Raw genomic sequence first — 16,794 nt, 5'->3', positions numbered from 1 at the left:
TTTAAGGTTGTTTATAAAATGAATTTCTACTATGAAAAAAACTTACCTAAAACATTGAAAGGAGGGAGACGTCTACCAGAACACACACACAGACCTGACCCCATGGCAATTATATCTGTTACTTGTGTTTTGTCTGCTCAGGGGACTCTGAATAGAGTCTTCATACCTGTTGTTGAATATGAGGCTATGAAATTGAAATGCATTTGTGTAATTTAAACATATTCTTTGGTTTTGAGAGCTAGTGTAATCACTGCAAAAAATGATAATTAAAATAAATGACTAGCCATGCCCCAAAGCACAAAGTATAACCAGGAGAGATGCGAATACATGATTTTCCTAATTATCCTTCCCTGCATCATATTTGGGCTAACAGTCAACTGAAATATATATAAACAAGTATCAACTCTTCTCTGCAGCTGAACCATTCATTCTCAAAACTAGAATGGTATAATTTTAGAGGTAGAAAAGGATAAGAGAAATCCAACAACACCATTCCTAGCATCTTTTCGTCCATCCTCCCCCCTCTATTCCATCCACATGCTAATGCAATCAATCAAGGAAGTGAGCATCCACTGGGTCCCCGGTGCTGGGCTAAGAGCTTGTTGTGAAGCAAAGAGCATGCTTTTGCCTTCAGAGGATCTACGGTCCAGATGTGAAGACACATCTAACCATTTCCCCAGGAAATGAATGCTTTAAAAGTGAGGTAGAGGAAGCTATGTGAGCATGGGGGTGAGGAGAAAGGGGGATAGCAGGCGGAGGACGGATGCGTGAACACCTCTGAGAGGTGATGCCTCTACCTGGCATGAAGGATGAGTTCCTGTGAGCTGGCATCCTAAAGAATGAAGGGGTGTGGGACCGAATGCTCATTAGAACTGGAGTGCTCACAGGGGAAGGATACCACATGAATGAAGCTGGAGATGCAGGCAGACTGTGCAGGGCCTTTTAAAGCTCCGTAAAGATTTTGGACTATATTCTGGTAGAAACTGGGAGCCTCTGGAAGGCTTTAACACAGGAGTGCCAAGATGAGGTCCACCATTCTGGCTGTAGCATGTGGAATGCACAGGAGGAGAGGATGTCAGAGAGCAGTTAAGACCAACATTAACTAAAGAATTCATCTTGAAAATGTTCCCTCAACATTTTCCTTCCATTGGTCAATGTTCCACCTATACAAAATACCCCATGCCCATTGCTTCTTACAACCTTCTGTTTGAACTAAAAGAAAGGAGGTGTCCAGGCCCAGGAGGAAGGAGCCAGGTGGATAAAGACCTGATGGGATGGGGTTTAGGGGCCCAGGATGCTTTCCTAATGCCTGGGAGGCCCTGGCGCCTGTGAGGATGGGCCACACAAATTAGCAGGAAACTTCTTAAAAAGAAAGTCTGACCTAGTGTTTTCTATTAAACATATTTTCCCCATGAATATGATAATTTTCATATATAACCCAAGTTCACAAATGAGGTCTCCCAGAGTCATTTTGTATATTTTACCCAAAAAGCACTAAGAGTAAGCACAGTGGAGTAAGTGTAAATATTATCACACACACCTCCCATGGCCAGCCCTCTCCCACAGGGTAACTACAACAAAGCGTAAACAATAGTTAGTAAAGGTAGGTTTGCAAATTCTGTTTAGTGCTTGGGTGGCTCCCCTGACATGACCCAGGCTGCTTCTGGCATTTGTTGAACTAGAAGTTTCAAGATAACAATGTCTTAAATTCTACGCTTGGAGGTTTAGTTCATTGAAGGAGAATGGCGCACACAGAACTTTTCTAATGTTCTGAAGGCTCGTTCTGGTGAGAAAACCTGGGGAGTTTTAAAGACTACAGCGTGGGGGTGAATGACAAGGATTTTATGGGGCAGCCCCTCCTCGCTTCCCCTCTCCTTCCCTCTCTTCTCCTCCCCTCACCCCTCTCCTCTTCTTCTCCCTTCTCCTCTCCTGCCTCACCTCGCCTCTCTCTCCCCCACCCGTTCCCCCCATCTCAATTTGCATTACAGTTTTAAATGACCAGTGAGAAGCAAACAAAAGGATTGGGAACAAGTTTCTAAAATTTCCTTAACCACTTTAGAGAAAATTCTTTGCTGCCTCCTGATTACAATGAAAAAAGGAGAGGGTTGCTGGGCTCCACAGAAATAAGTTCTTGTTTGCCAGATCTTTCATGCCACAGGAAGAATCTAAGAAGTTCACAAGCCACCTTTGGGGGAAAGGTACATAGCAGAGCTGGGAAAATTAAATCTCTGGTGAAAGGTGGGACACAGACACAGCTACTCAATAATAAGCCCAGTTTTTGTGACTCACCTATTTCTCCTTTAATCAAGTTTCAGAACAACTTCAACACTGCCCAGGAGAAAAGGAACAGGATGTCTGAAAGATGGTTCCTCTGCAGGTGTGACCACACGGATGGTAATACAACCTTTTCAGATTGAAAGCACTTCACAGGTTTTGTTCCCTTTCTCTCTCTAAGCCAAAGGAACCTTTAAAAGTTAGGCTTTGTCAGGACTGAGCCCCACACACCTGGACCTCAACTGATGTGCTGGGACCTGGGGCAGCATGATCACCTGGGGGATCACAGAAGTCCATGGACTGTGGGGGACAGGTGTCAATGCCCTCAAGCCAAATAATCACTTTAAAGGAAGAAAGGGAGCTTTTATTTCTGATATTTGTTAGACCTATCATGTAAATTTCCCTTGTAGACCTTGTCTCTGAAAAGGCTATTTGCACAGCAAAGCAGTTGAGGCAAGGCTGTCTCTAACATTACAACTGTTCAACCAGGTACTAACACATCTAAACAAAACAGGAGAGTCCAATTATTTGGTCACAAGAAAGAACATATGAAGTCTCAGCTTTCTATTTTCATTTTGTCTGCTCACCTAATAGCCTGCACTTGCAAATCAACTTGTTTCAAAGGGACCTGGTTAGCCAAAAATAACATTAAAATTGTAATGACCCATAACAGAAAGCATCAGAAAAATATAAACATCGAGGGCCAGAACACAAAATGGGGCTGTATTTTTCTGAGTTAAGTAGGCAATGCTATCATTACCATATAAATGAATTCATTAAAAAAAATCTGATTTCTGCCTTTGGTCACATTCACCAAGGACTCAATTTATACTTTCCAAAGAAAACTATTTTTTTTCTTCACCAGCCACCATAGGATCCAATTAAAATATAAATCAAACATCTTGAAAGCTTTCAGAATTCACAACACCAGATCCTGACCTGTAAACATTGACAACTCACTCCTCTAAAACACTAGCAGAAACGTCGTCTTCAGGGGATGTCAGGCATCTCCTGGGGTCTCTGTAGGCCTTGCTGTTTACTAGAAACCAAACTAGCTTGAAGACCTCTTCACCCCTCGGCAGAAACAATCTTTTTACTCATCACCACAGAGAATCAGGAAAGGGACCATATTTCCATGACTGAGAACAATGTGATCACAGCAGCCACACACTCAGATCTGTTGACGGGAAATGAGAGAAAGAACCTGTGCACAGCTCGCAGCAAAGCAGCACTCAGGTAAAAAGGAAACACTCTTCTTCCTCCTGCAGGACACCTGGAATGTCAGCACATGCTCCTGATCTAGAATCACAGCAACAGTGAGTGTGCTGTGTGCTGTGGCCACTCATAAGGGCACCTGGTCCGTATTACATTATATCCTACTAGAGGCCCAGCTCACAGGATTCGTGCACTGGTGGGGGTGTGGCCTGTGGGGATAGGCCCGCTGTGGGAGCACTGCTCATCCTGATCAGCCCAGCGGCTGCTCCCGCTGTGGGAGCACACTGACCACCAGGGAGCAGCTCCTGTGTTGAGCGTCTGCCCCCTGCTGGTCAGTGCATGTCATAGCGGATGGTTGACCAGTTGTTCTGGTCGTTCCACCATTTGGTTGCTGGGCTTTTATTATATAGGATAATCTTCATCTGCAACACTTTTCTCCTGGACTTTCCATGAGCCAGATGCCTCGTGCTACATTTCAGGCATGGTTGTTGCATTTTAAATGCCCCACATCTGGCTGATTCTGTCTCCATTGAGGACAGGGTTCTGCTGGCCTGGAGCTGCCATTTTGGCTCTCAGGGCCCTGCTGTTCAAAGTGTGATCGGCAGTATGACCTGTGAGCTTGCTAGACATGCAGAATCTCAGGTCCTACTACCGCCTCACTGGGTGGGTTTTCATTTTCACAGGATCCCATGTTTCTTGGGCACATAGTGCAGACTGAGCAGTACTTCCCTACACAGTCTGATGTAGTAAATGTACTAGAGAGATTAGGAATCTACATTTGAGATAAGCATCCTAAGTTACTGTGCCAACAATCAAAAAAAAAATGCTTCCTGGGCCAAGTGATATTGTATTCCTCGCAGTAATCTGAGCTTCTTAGCTAAAACTGGGCATACCTGTCACTCAATCGTAAAAAAAAATGTGAAAGGTTAAAAACAGAAGTTCATAAAACCTTTCGTGAATTTTTAAAAAACACTGTGTTCTAAATAAATTTAGCATGATTAAGAATTAAGAATCTACTGGGGTTCTTTTTAAAAACACACAGCACACTGCTAGAGAGAACAGGATTTGAGTACCACTGGCCCCTCTGCCGAAGAATTATTGCTCTGAGGTACAGTAAATAATGACAGTGGGATGAAGTGATTAAAAAGCACAGCATGTGGATAACAAAAAGATAGTGAAAATCACCCTAATATCACAAACTGGATAGGTCCATGGTTATCATTTTGGGCTCTTTTCTTCCAAACTTTTATATTCATTCAGGTAGACGTAGGTATGCATTTTATACCCCAAAGGGGGTCAACGGTATATACAGCTCTGTGTATTCTTTTCACTTAACATTTTTATAACATGGGTATTTTCCCAACTCATTAAATATTTTTCAAACAACATCACTACATGTTATTTCATTATCTTGCTAGACTAAAATGTATTTTCCCCTATCTTCCTTTACTTCAGGTTCTACATAAAGTGTTTCTTCTTGCCCGGCTGGTGTTGCTTAGTGGTTGAGCGTCGGCCTATGAACCAGGACGGCACAGTTTTGATTCCCTTTCAGGGCACATGCCCGGGTTTCGGGCTCGATCCCCAGTAGGGAGTGTGCAGGAGGCAGCCGATCAATGATTCTCTCTCAATCATTGATGTTTCCACCTCTCTCTCCCTTCTCTGAAATCAATAAAAATATATTTTAAGGTGTTTCTTCTTTTCTTTGCTGTGGGATAGATCGTATCTGCTCTGATACCAAATTTTTGTCTTTGCAACTTTTTAGCAGCCCCTTGCAACATACCTCTGGTGTCCAGACAGGCATACCACAGATTAAATCGGCTTTTCTTGCTCTGTATCTGCCTATCTGTCCTCCCAACTCCACCCCTCCAGCAGGCTCTTCCAGAGGCCAAGTCAACCCAATGGTCTCAGAAACTGTGCAAATGCTCACCATGGGAGAGGACTCTTAAGTTTTGTGGAGAGTGGTCTCTACACTTCTTAGTTCAGCTCAGCCTGACCTGAAGTTGGTGACAGTGAACTCTAATCCCAACATTTATATAATACACATGACATGCCACTCCGAGACAATCACAATGATCCTTAGCATACTGAGAAGTCCTACAGTTAACAAGCCTATTTAAGTTTACTAAACCTAGGATCTCTCAAATTTATTTGACATCAGAACTTCTTTAGCATACACTTGCTTAATATCCCCGAGAACTAATGTTCAATCAAACACACTTGGAGAAGCGCTGGTCTGTCCCATACATGACAGAACAAGAATCTCATGTTATCTGGGAACTGCAGAGTTGCCCAGTCAGGCCTACAGGGTGAGCTCTGCAAATGCATCTGATTATAATTCTATTTACACAGTAATTTGAAAGACCTAGGGTCACTCAAGTTGGAATTATTTTAAAAATACATGGAGTGGGTCAATGGGGGAGAAAGGTGGGCATCTGTAATACTTCCAACAATAAATATTTTTTAAAACAAGAATACAAGAATATCACTTATAACTTAGAGCAGTGGTTCTCAACCTGTGGGTCGCGACCCCTTTGGGGGTCGAATGACCCTTTCACAGGGTCGCCTAAGACCATCGGAAAACACATATATAATTACATATTGTTTTTGTGATTAATCACTATGCTTTAATCATGTTCAATTTGTAACAATGAGAATACATCCTGCATATCAGATATGTACATTATGATTCATAACAGTAGCAAAATTACAGTTATGAAGTAGCAACGAAAATAATTTTATGGTTGGGGTCACCACAACATGAGGAACTGTATTAAAGGGTTGTGGCATTAGGAAGGTTGAGAACCACTGACTTAGAGGAATACCAATACCCCTTCCCATTTCTTCCGTACTCTGCTTTGCTTAGTCATGATTTCTTCTATTATCCATTCAAAAGAATAAAATTACCTTGTTTTGTGCATCGGATTGAAAATCAAAGAAGGAAAAGTATAAAAATTATTTCCCTGCACTTCTCCAAATCAACTAAATAAAAATTTTCTAACAACTAAAGAAAAAAAATACATGCTTCATGTTTCATATCACACATAAATGGTTATTTCCTTAATCACATATTATGTAAATGTTCCCCATCATAGTTATTACTATAAAATACAGTAATATAGTATATTTCATAGTAATTAATAACTAACACCTTTACTTGTATCATGTTTGATCCCTGAAACCACTCAATGTGAATGTAAAGCTAAGAATATTAACTCAATTTTACAGATGAGAAAACTGAAATGGAAAGCTTAGTAACTTATCCAAAGTCACTTAATTCATAAATAATAGGGGTGAGAATCAAAACTAGATCTTCTGATTCAGTGTATTCATTGCCTGGCAGTAGTTTAAAACCCTCAGCTTCAAATGCCTCAGCCTGATTTTCATATTCCCTTTCAACGCCTTTGCACTTTTACTCAACATCATGCTTAAAATTGAGAAGTATGTTAGATTTAGACTCTTCTAGATACTGTTTCTTTTCAATGTCTATATTAAACTCTATCAGGATAAGAGAAAGACCATAAGCTGAAATAACTCTGATGATCTGAGGAGTGATTATCACATCAACAAGTTAAATGTAGCTAGTTCAAGCATATGAAGGATTTACTTTGATTAAAAAATAGAATCCAATATAAAATTCCATTCAACAAGTATTTTTGAGCACCTACTGTGTACCAGAGGCACCGTATGACTGTTTAAGGGGAAAACATCTGGGGGTTAAACAGTTTTAAAAAGGTTCCCCTTGCAATCAGTACTGGGTCAGATCTGACCATTATGTATCTTTGGGCCCCAAAGAGTGTTCCTTCAATACATGGAGTGTGAGGTCAGGTGAGAGTGACCAACTGTGTACCTGACAGTACTGAAGAAAACTGAGACAGAAATGTAATTTCATGACTGACAGAGGGATGGGGGGTGAGGGGTTTGGGTGAAAAGGTGAAGGGATTAAGAATCTGTATTGGTAGTTATATAATAGTTACAGAAATGTAAAGTATAGCATAGGGATTATAGTCAATATTATCGTAATAACAATGTATGGAGCCAGATGGGTACTTGAAATATTGGAGGGGGTGAGGGGGACCACTCTGTAAAGTACATGATTGTCTAACCACTATGCCATACACCTGAAACTAGTACAGAATAATGTGGAATGTAAACTGAAATTGAAAAAAATACATAAAATTGAATAAATAAATGAAGGTAATAATATCTATTTTTTTTTAAATCCACTGAATAGAATGCCAATCTTCAAAAAGAAGAAAGGGATGGAGGGGGAAAGGGAGGTAGGAAGGGAGCGGGGGGTGGGGGGAGGGAAAAAAATACTGGAAGCACAATAAAACGTCTCTCCATAGTATAAAAATAAGTAACAATCAGAAAAGAATACATTTTTAAAATTATTAAAATATAGATTAATGTATTACATTAAACTAGGTTTTGTATGGAAAATTTGATTGTATGATGATAATTTATTTTAGTTTAAAAAGTTATGAGTGATCAATCTATTCATTGTTCTCTTTGTTCCACAAATAGTGTTGAAGTGCCAATTATGTAGCAGACATTATGCTAGGTTCTGGAAATGTATCAATGAACAAAACAGAAAAAGATCCTTTTTTTCAAAAGCTTATATTCTAGTAAGGAAAGACAAAATAGGCATTATAAATAAGTACACAATACAGTATATTTAAAAGGTGACTTAAAATAAGTACAGTAGAGAGAGATCACTGGTGCTGGTGGTGGTTGGGGAGGTTGCAATGTTGAATGGGAGGGACAGGGTAGCCTCATTGTTAGGTTGAGATTTGTATAAAGAGGAGAGAGATGGGTCCAGCTGATAGCTGAGGGCAGAGAGTTCCAGGAAGAGGGAAGAGCTGGAATCAGAGTCCTCAACTGGAGAAGTTTGAGGAATGGCAGTGAGGAGGCTAGCAGGGAGTGAGGAAGGCAGAGAGTGCTAGGAGATGAGATAGTTTAGTAAAAGGCGAAAGATTTATACGATCTGAAGAGAAACCAGAGTATTAGAGATGAGATAGTTTAGGACTTTGTAAGATACTGGCAGGGCTTGAGTTCTTTCTGAACTAAGTGGTGCTAATTCAGAACTGTGAACAGTGACATCTCATTTAACTTTGAAAAGCTCACTTTGGCTGCTGAGTTGAGAAGAGACCACAGAGGGGCAAAGGTGGAAGCAGGGAGAAACTGGAAGACGATTGCAATGCAGGTCTGCAGTTGCTCCCCATAATTCTGCAATCCAAAAGCTGTTTCTGTAGTTCATTAGGTGGCAAAACTAACCTACACTTCACCTAACCTCGAGGTCTTTAGTTGCCAGTTATCATGAGTATTCATGAGTTTCACTGTAGAAACATCAGTGTGCATCATTATATCATGTACAGCATATGCAGATTATTCTCTAAAATCTGAAAAAAGTTGTATGCCACAACTCATCTGGATAAAGGAGGTTGGACCCAGACCCTAAGGGAGTGATGGTGTGGGCCAGGGGGGTAGCATTGGAGATGGCATGCAGTGGCCACAATCTATACATATAAAACCCTAATATGCAAATAGACCAAATGGCAGAACAACCAAACAACTGGTCTCTATGACGTGTGCTGACCACCAGGGGGTGTGCGTGGAACATGGCGGGCATCAGCTGCGGCGGGCTGATGGAGCAGGTGAGTGGGGGCGCTAGACCACGGCGGAGCTCCGGTGTCTGTCACCGGTGTGAGCCTCTGGTGGTTACAGAAAATTCTTTGCTCCCATGTGCCATGGTCCCATCCAGCACTTGCACCTGTTGCTGGCACTGGCCCTGCTCACACCCACTGCTGGCGCCAGAGCCACTGCTCACACCCACTGCCAGCACCTGGCCCCGATCGCTTGGCACCATCAGCGGGTGTGAGTGATGGCTGCTGGCCCTGATTGCCCCTCAGGGCTTCTCCACCTCCTCCTGCTCCTGAGGGGCAATCAGGGCCAGCAGCCACCTCTTGCACCTGCTGCCGGTGATGGCCCCGCTCACACCCACAGTCAGTGCCAGAGCCGCTGCTCCCACTCGCTGCTGGTGCCTGGCACTGGTCCTGATCGCTCGGCACTGTCAGTGGGTGTGAGTGGAGGTTGCTGGCACCGATTGCCCCTGAGGGCTTCTCCACCTCCCCCCGCTCCTCAGGGGTGATTGGGACAGCAGTCACTGCTTGCACCTGCTGACAGCACTGGCCCCGCTGCTGGCGCTGGCCCCAATCACTCCACTCTGTCAACGGGTGTGAACAGGGCCGGCGCCGTCAGCACATGGGAGCAGTGGCAGCAGGAGTGGGGCTGCCGGCAGACAGGGGATCAGGGGCTGTGGTGGGAGTGGCTGGGCGGGGCATGGAGGATGGGCCAAGACCCGCCCCTGTGCCCACTTCAGCCTCGCGGCCCACAGTTCCTTTCAAGGTGCATGAATTCGTGCACTGGGCCCCTAGTTTCAATATAATTTAAAGGTAGGGCTAACAGGATTACCTTGTAGATTGGATGTGGGTATAAAGAGACTCATTTACTATGACTCCAAGTCCTTCAGCTGTAGCAACTGTAAGATAAAGGTGCCATATCGTAGGGTGTGAAAGACTGTGGGTGGAGTGTGTTTGAGATGAAATTGAGGCACAATTCAACAAGTGGTCTGAGCATCTAGTTTCATCTAAACTGGAGAAGTTAAACAGGCAGACGCTTTTCAAGTCTAGAATTTTGGGAGAAGTCTGGGCTAGAGGGGTATTCTTGTTATAATTTTTTTTCTTATTTCCTTTTAGAATATCTTCACACACATTATAAAGAAAAACATTGTTTAATAACTTCTGCCATTAAATAACATATCTTTCAATGTAAAGAAAAATATAACTGTTGAAGTTTGAGGCTATTTGGAATCTTCAAAACAGTGGCTGTAATTAATATCACCTGAAAATTCATGAAATGAGGACAGCCAGATTTTATTCTCAGACCTGTGGAGAGTAATGGCTTAAGAAAATTAGTATGCCAGAAGTGAAGAAAATATTCAGCGAAGAAATGGTGTTGAACTAAAGTAGCGATAAGGTTCCTTTCTGTTTTCACAGTGAATAAACACCAGTTACTTGTCCTGAACCAAACACTTGAATGCTTCCCTCAATCAGAAAATACGCTACAATCACAAGATAGCAAATTAAGTGTCCAAAATATCCTCATTCACACGAACATTCACCAGCAGCTCTAGCTGGGGATGAAGTGAGAGGGGATGCTCATCTTCGGAAGGAGTGTCCACTGCTCTCCGTGGTATGCAGCCGCCTTGGCCCAGGATCAAGGCCATTCTCTTGCAGGGCTTATCTCTAAAAACACACTCTCTCAGAATGAGTGCATTCAAACATCACCAGAACTCCATGCTCCCCAATTTTATCCTGCTAATTACTACTGGCGACCTTCAATGTTATTCCTAATTCCTATGTGTGTCAGTATGGAGAAGAGTAATGGGAAGAAAAAGAGAGCTTCAAAAAGGAAAAAACATTAGAAGACTCAGAAAGATGTTGATATCTATGTTAGAGTATCTTTTTATATGAAATAGCCAAGTTCTTACAACTCTACCTTAAGCAGCAGAATAATATAAATACTACAGTTACTTAAGCATCCATGAATAAACATTCCATTGCATGATTGCGAAGAGATAAAGAAAAAAAATAGAGTAAGAAAAAGAGATAGATGAGAGAGAGAAGGAGGAGGGAGAGGAGAGAGAGACGGGAAAGGAGAAGGAAAGTAAAGAAGGGGAGGGAGAAAGAAAGAGAAGGTGGGAGGATAAAAATGATCAGAAAATGTGCTTTTCAAAAAATAAGAGTTATGCACATATAAATATGTTATTAGATCTACCATCTAAGCCCTCTAAAATCATATTTATTGTTTAAAATGTACACAATTACAAGTATTTCAGAATTGGAGAATCTCCATTTCATTTTAAAAGGACAGTGACCTAGAAGAAAACATTTGATTGAGAGTCACATAAAAGTAAAAACAAACAAACAACTTTTCTCTTTTAAAAAAATCACAAAATTCAGTATTCTTTTCACCTAGTAAAAAACTGCAAATGTGCACAATGTAAAAGGAGCAAAGCTGAGTCCCATCAGGGAGTGGGAAAAGAAGAAACTAGTAACGTCAAAAGTAGAAGAGGAGAGAGGAGTGAATGCAAAGGTAGCTAAGAATAAACAAAGTGAAGCATGACAGGAAAATACAGGGAACAAGGCTGTAAACTGCAAATTTTGGTTTGGTAATAAAGGAACCTCTTCCTCCTTCAAAACTTGCTTCATTAGTGATAGCCTTTATCTCCACTGGTGGCACCACACTTTACCCAGCCACCCATTAAAAATCTGGGAGTCTTTAATCTAGCCCAGTCCAGATCTAACCACCAGCTTACAGCAAATAAAAGGGACAGCTGTGCAGTTTTTCTCATCAATCCTGACTTAACCCTCCAGTTTACTGGGGGTTTACTGCATACCCTATGCTGCTTCCTACCTTTGTGCCTTTGCTGTACTGTCCCCGCTAACTATAATGCCTCCCTTTTCTCATCCTCTTACGCTATTTAACTCAAGAAGCTCCCCCACCCAAAACACTCCCTGCCCAAATACTGATTGGTACCCCTTCTCTCTACTCCCAGATTGTGCTACACAAATCTCTTTCACTAACCAAGTACCACAGTTAGCTTTTGGGAGACTCTTTTCCACCAGTCTGTAACCTTTTCTGTTTTATCTTTGTAAGCCCAATGAATCACACAGGGCCTGGCATTCTGAAACACGCTAAAAAATGTTTACTGATTAGCCCTAGCCATTTGGCTCAATGGATAGAGTGTCGGCCTGCAGACTGAAGGGTCCTGGGTTTGATTCCGGTAAAGGGCACAAGCCCAGGTTGCGGGCTCAATCCCCAGTGTGGGGCATGTAGGAGGCAGCCAATCAATGATTCTTTCTCATTGTTGATGTTGTTATCTCTCTTCCTCTCTGAAATCAATAAAAATATTTTTTAAAAATAAAATATTTTAAAAAATGTTTACTGATTAAATGAATGGACAGTTAGAGTGAAAGTTAAATGGCACGTGATACAGTAAATTCCCCATCTCTGAGAGTTTTCATGTAAATCTGAATATTTTAGGAGAATTGTCATACTGGATAGGAGCTGTAATCTACTATATAACTGTGATATTCCTTCCATTTCTACACACTTATTTGCCCAACTCTCTGACTTTTATTCAGAGTTGTAATATTTAATAGTATGGGTATATGACACATACTTTATACAGATTATTTTTATGAGTTTTATACTTATTCAATGTATGGCCTATGGCTGAAATGTCATCATAAACAGCTTATTAAAATGTGCTAACACAAAGGACCCCAAAAAGCCAAAGCAACCCTGAGAGAAAAAGAAAGCAGTAGGCATCACAACTTCCTATTTCAAGCTATACTGCAAAGCTACAGTAATCAAAATAGCATGATACTGACAAAAAACAGACTCATAGACCAATGGAACAGAATTGAGAGTCCAGAAATAAACCCACACATAGATGGGCAATATTTGATGAAGGAGCCAGGAATACTCAATGGAGTAAAGTAGAAAACTGGATAATCATGCAAAAGTATGAGATTAGACCCCTATCTTACACCACTCATTACCTTGACATGGATTAAACACTTGGACATAAGACCTGAAAACATAAAACTCCCAGAAGAAAACATAGGCAAAAAGCTGCTAGACTAATCAATAAAGAAAAAGTAAAAAAAAAAAAAGCTCCTAGACATGGTTCTTGGTAATGATTTTTTGGAGATGACAACTAACACATGAGCAACAAAATAAGAAATAAACAAGTGGACTACATCAAACTGAAAAGCTTCTGCACTATAACGAAAAACCTATCAATGAAAAGACAACCATGAAATGAGAAAAAAATGTACAAACTATATATCTATTAAGGGGTTAATATCCAACCTATACAGGGAACTCATACAGCTCACTAGCACAAAAAAACAAACAAAAAACAACAACAAACAAACAAAAAGAACCCCCCAAATAATCCAATTAAAAATGGGCAAAGGATCTGAATAGACATTTGTCCAAAGAAGATATATGAATGGCCAATAGGTACATGAAAAGATGATCAACATCAATATTTATTAGGGAAATGCAAATCAAAACCACAATGAGATATCATCTCACAGCTAGCATGAAAAGAGATAATAGATGTGGGGGAAAAGGGAACCCTCATGCACTGTTGGAAGGATTGTAAATTGGTACAGCCACTACAGAAAACAGTATGGAGTGTCCTCAAATTTACAATAGGACTTCCATATGATTAAGGATCCTATTTCTGGAAATATATCCAAAGGAAATGAAAACACTATTTTGTAGAGATATTATTTGTACCCCATGTTCATAGCAGCACTATTTACAATATCCAAGACATGGAAATAACTTAAGTGTCCACAGATGAATGAATGAATAAAAAAATTTGATACACACACACAATGAAATAATAAGAAGAAAATTGTGCCATTTGCAAACAGATTAATGTTGAGGGCATCGTGTTAAGTAAAATAAGTCAGACAAGAGAAAGAAAAGATGATGGGTGCTAACTAGTTACTGTGGTAATCATTTCACAAATATACAAGTCAAACCATTATGTTGTGCACCTTAAGCTTCTACAGTGCTGTATGTCAATTATAGCTCAATAAAACTGAAAAAAAAACAACACTCAAAAAATGTGCGAGCATATTTATATGACTTACTGAACACATCTCCTCTGGGCTTCTGAGGCTCTGTCTGTATCCTGTTGTCAACTGTAATCTCTCTTGGAGATGTGGTAGCAGCTGGTGCTATAGTGGTCAGTCTGATGATTGGTCTTTCCTGCGTTGGTGGTGGTAGAGGCCTTCTGAGTTCTGTGGGAGGCGGTGGGGGTGGGGGGGTGGCAGGCCATGTTGTTGGTTTTGGTGTAGGTCTTGTTGTTGGCTTAGAAGTCGGCCTGTTGGTAATGACAGGAGGAATATATGGTGTCCTCAGAGGCCACCTAGTACTTCCGACATCAGGAATCCAATTACCGTGTCCTCCATCACCCTTTGTAATGGTACCATTTCCCTGTGGTGCATGAATTGGACCGGAAGGTTCAATCATGACTTTCGGAATATCTAAAAAAGTCAAAAGATTTAAATTAGTGTGTAACCCAAAAGGTAAAATATCAAATTGTAAAAAACAAGCATATCAAAATATGTACCAACTAGATTTACTTTTCACATTTAGAATATTCCCCTACTGTAAATCATGCTGTTTTCCAAATAACAAATATGTGCATATATGATATATGATACACATTCATCTGGTGGGTGAATGCAAAAATTATATTGGCATTTCTATAATAAATTTGTGTTATTTGAACACAAAAAAGTTGTGTTTGTAAAGTGGGAACAGATGGTAATCAATGAGATTTTTAAAATGCACAGATGTTCTAAATTTTTAAAATATGAAAAATGTATATATAGAGTGTATATTAAGTGTCCCTATGGTACATGTATATCATAAAATCATATTTAGAATTGTCTAAAGACTAATTTCTCTTCCACACTTTATATAAACTTGACTCATGTAAAACATTTTTAATAAATGTTATACATATTATTTTAGTTGATTTTTCTTCCCACTTATTAATGTATATAATTGCTTTTTTAAAAGAAATTTTCAGAGGTCACCAAGATCATCTGTGGAATATTTTTCCTTTATTATCTTCATCCAAAGAAATTAATATATAATCTGTCTGATACGATATACTCCTGGGGAAGCATAACACTTAAAAAATCCTTTAATCCCCATGATTTTATGCCCCAGGGTTTTTAGTAAATATTTTACTCCAGAAATTTTAAAATTTATTGTTTCATAAAATATATGCTAAATTATGGACTTTAGTTTGTAAAACTTTCATCGTGGAGGGTATTTTTTTCATGTTTATCTACTAATGTATTCATACTACAAACAGAGCTTATAAAAATTTAAAAAGCAAAACAGAACTAAAGGTAGAGAAAACACATAAATAAGGTAATATTTTAGAATTAGGAGACATAATAAAATGAGGAACCAAAAATATAGAATATATTCTGATTATCCCACTATCATACTCTAATGCTAATGACAAACATTTATTTCTAATTTTAAGAAATTCTCTGGGAGGGCTCTAAAATTTGTCAGCTAAAGGGAAGCTACAGAGAAATTTCAGTCAAGTAATGGAACGCTTTTAAGCGTAGAAAGTATAACTGAGTCTTTAATTTTTAAAAATACCAGAACACATGATTCTATTGTTTGTAGAAAGCAGAGACTAATATTACCAGCAATGAAAATTGTACTTTTTTGATCAATTAATCGTGATCCTTTACTCCCCCAATAACAGCTCTTGTGCAATCTAATTCCCTGCTGGAATGTAGAGCCGGAAGACCAGTGTTACTCACACACGCAGCTCAGTCCGTCGCCGTGGTATCCATCTTTACATTTGCACTTGTAGGACCCATGTACGTTGAAGCAGTGAGCAAAGCTGCTGCACTGATACTGGCCCAGGGAGCACTCGTCTATATCTGCATCATGAAGTAGGGAAAAGAGATGTTTATTGGGAAGATATATAGAATGACATGAAAACATATAGACAGCTTCAAAAACAGTTTTCTGCAATGTGAAGGTCCATGTAAAACTGGCAGATAAACCAAAGAAATAAACTGCCTGTGCATCCCAAGGTACTGGGGGTTGAACTGGACTCCTGTTTGTTTAGTGCCAGAACCTCCCCCGCCCACCATCTCCCACCCCTGGCAAGTCTGTCTTCAGCACAATTAAGAGGCCAGAGGAAGAAACAGGGAAAAGCCAAGACTGGGGCTCCTTACCGTGACATTGGTATTTGCCTCCAATGTACATGAGGTCGAAGCCTTTATGGCACTTGCAGATATAACTCCCAAAAGTGTTGACACACTGCCTAAATCTAGGGCAGGAAACTCTTCCAGTAGCACATTCATCAACATCTGAAACATAAGCCAACTGTATTTTCGGAGCATGTTCAGATGAAGTGTATTTTAAAATAAATAACTGCCTGCAAACGGTTGCCTGGCACACAGTGACTCATCATAGACATTAGCCAGCTGTTGGCCCCACAGGCACCATAAATTCCACATCTCCATCTTTCAATTCATCTCCCTCACCCAGGCTGCCCTCCTACTGCAAGGCATCTTAGCACATACTGCACCTGTATCCACCTAGTTGCGTGAACTAAAACATGAGTCATTCTTGACAGCCCTATTTCCCTTAACCCTAAGTCGTCAGGCCCACTTA

At 40.4% G+C, this 16,794-nt stretch overlaps 1 protein-coding gene across 5 annotated transcripts in view; it reads right to left on the bottom strand.

The window, feature by feature from the left end:
- The window catches only part of NPNT (nephronectin), an 89,937-nt gene that overhangs the window by 18,116 nt on the left and 55,027 nt on the right, over positions 1–16,794 (bottom strand). For 4 of the 5 annotated variants that reach the window (XM_059661690.1, XM_059661700.1, XM_059661711.1 and 1 more), the window contains 3 exons: positions 16,353–16,487; positions 15,930–16,052; positions 14,226–14,621 (listed from right to left, as the gene is read on the bottom strand). In XM_059661690.1, coding sequence (XP_059517673.1) covers positions 14,226–14,621; positions 15,930–16,052; positions 16,353–16,487 — 654 coding nt within the window. The remainder of the gene's footprint in view (positions 1–14,225; positions 14,622–15,929; positions 16,053–16,352; positions 16,488–16,794) is intronic. The other variant, XM_059661728.1, reaches the window with a different exon arrangement.

Source organism: Myotis daubentonii, chromosome 1 (assembly GCF_963259705.1).
Source record: "Myotis daubentonii chromosome 1, mMyoDau2.1, whole genome shotgun sequence".
NCBI lineage: Eukaryota > Metazoa > Chordata > Mammalia > Chiroptera > Vespertilionidae > Myotis > Myotis daubentonii.
Note: the sequence above shows the minus strand (reverse complement) of the source record. Positions and strands in the feature narration are given on the sequence as shown.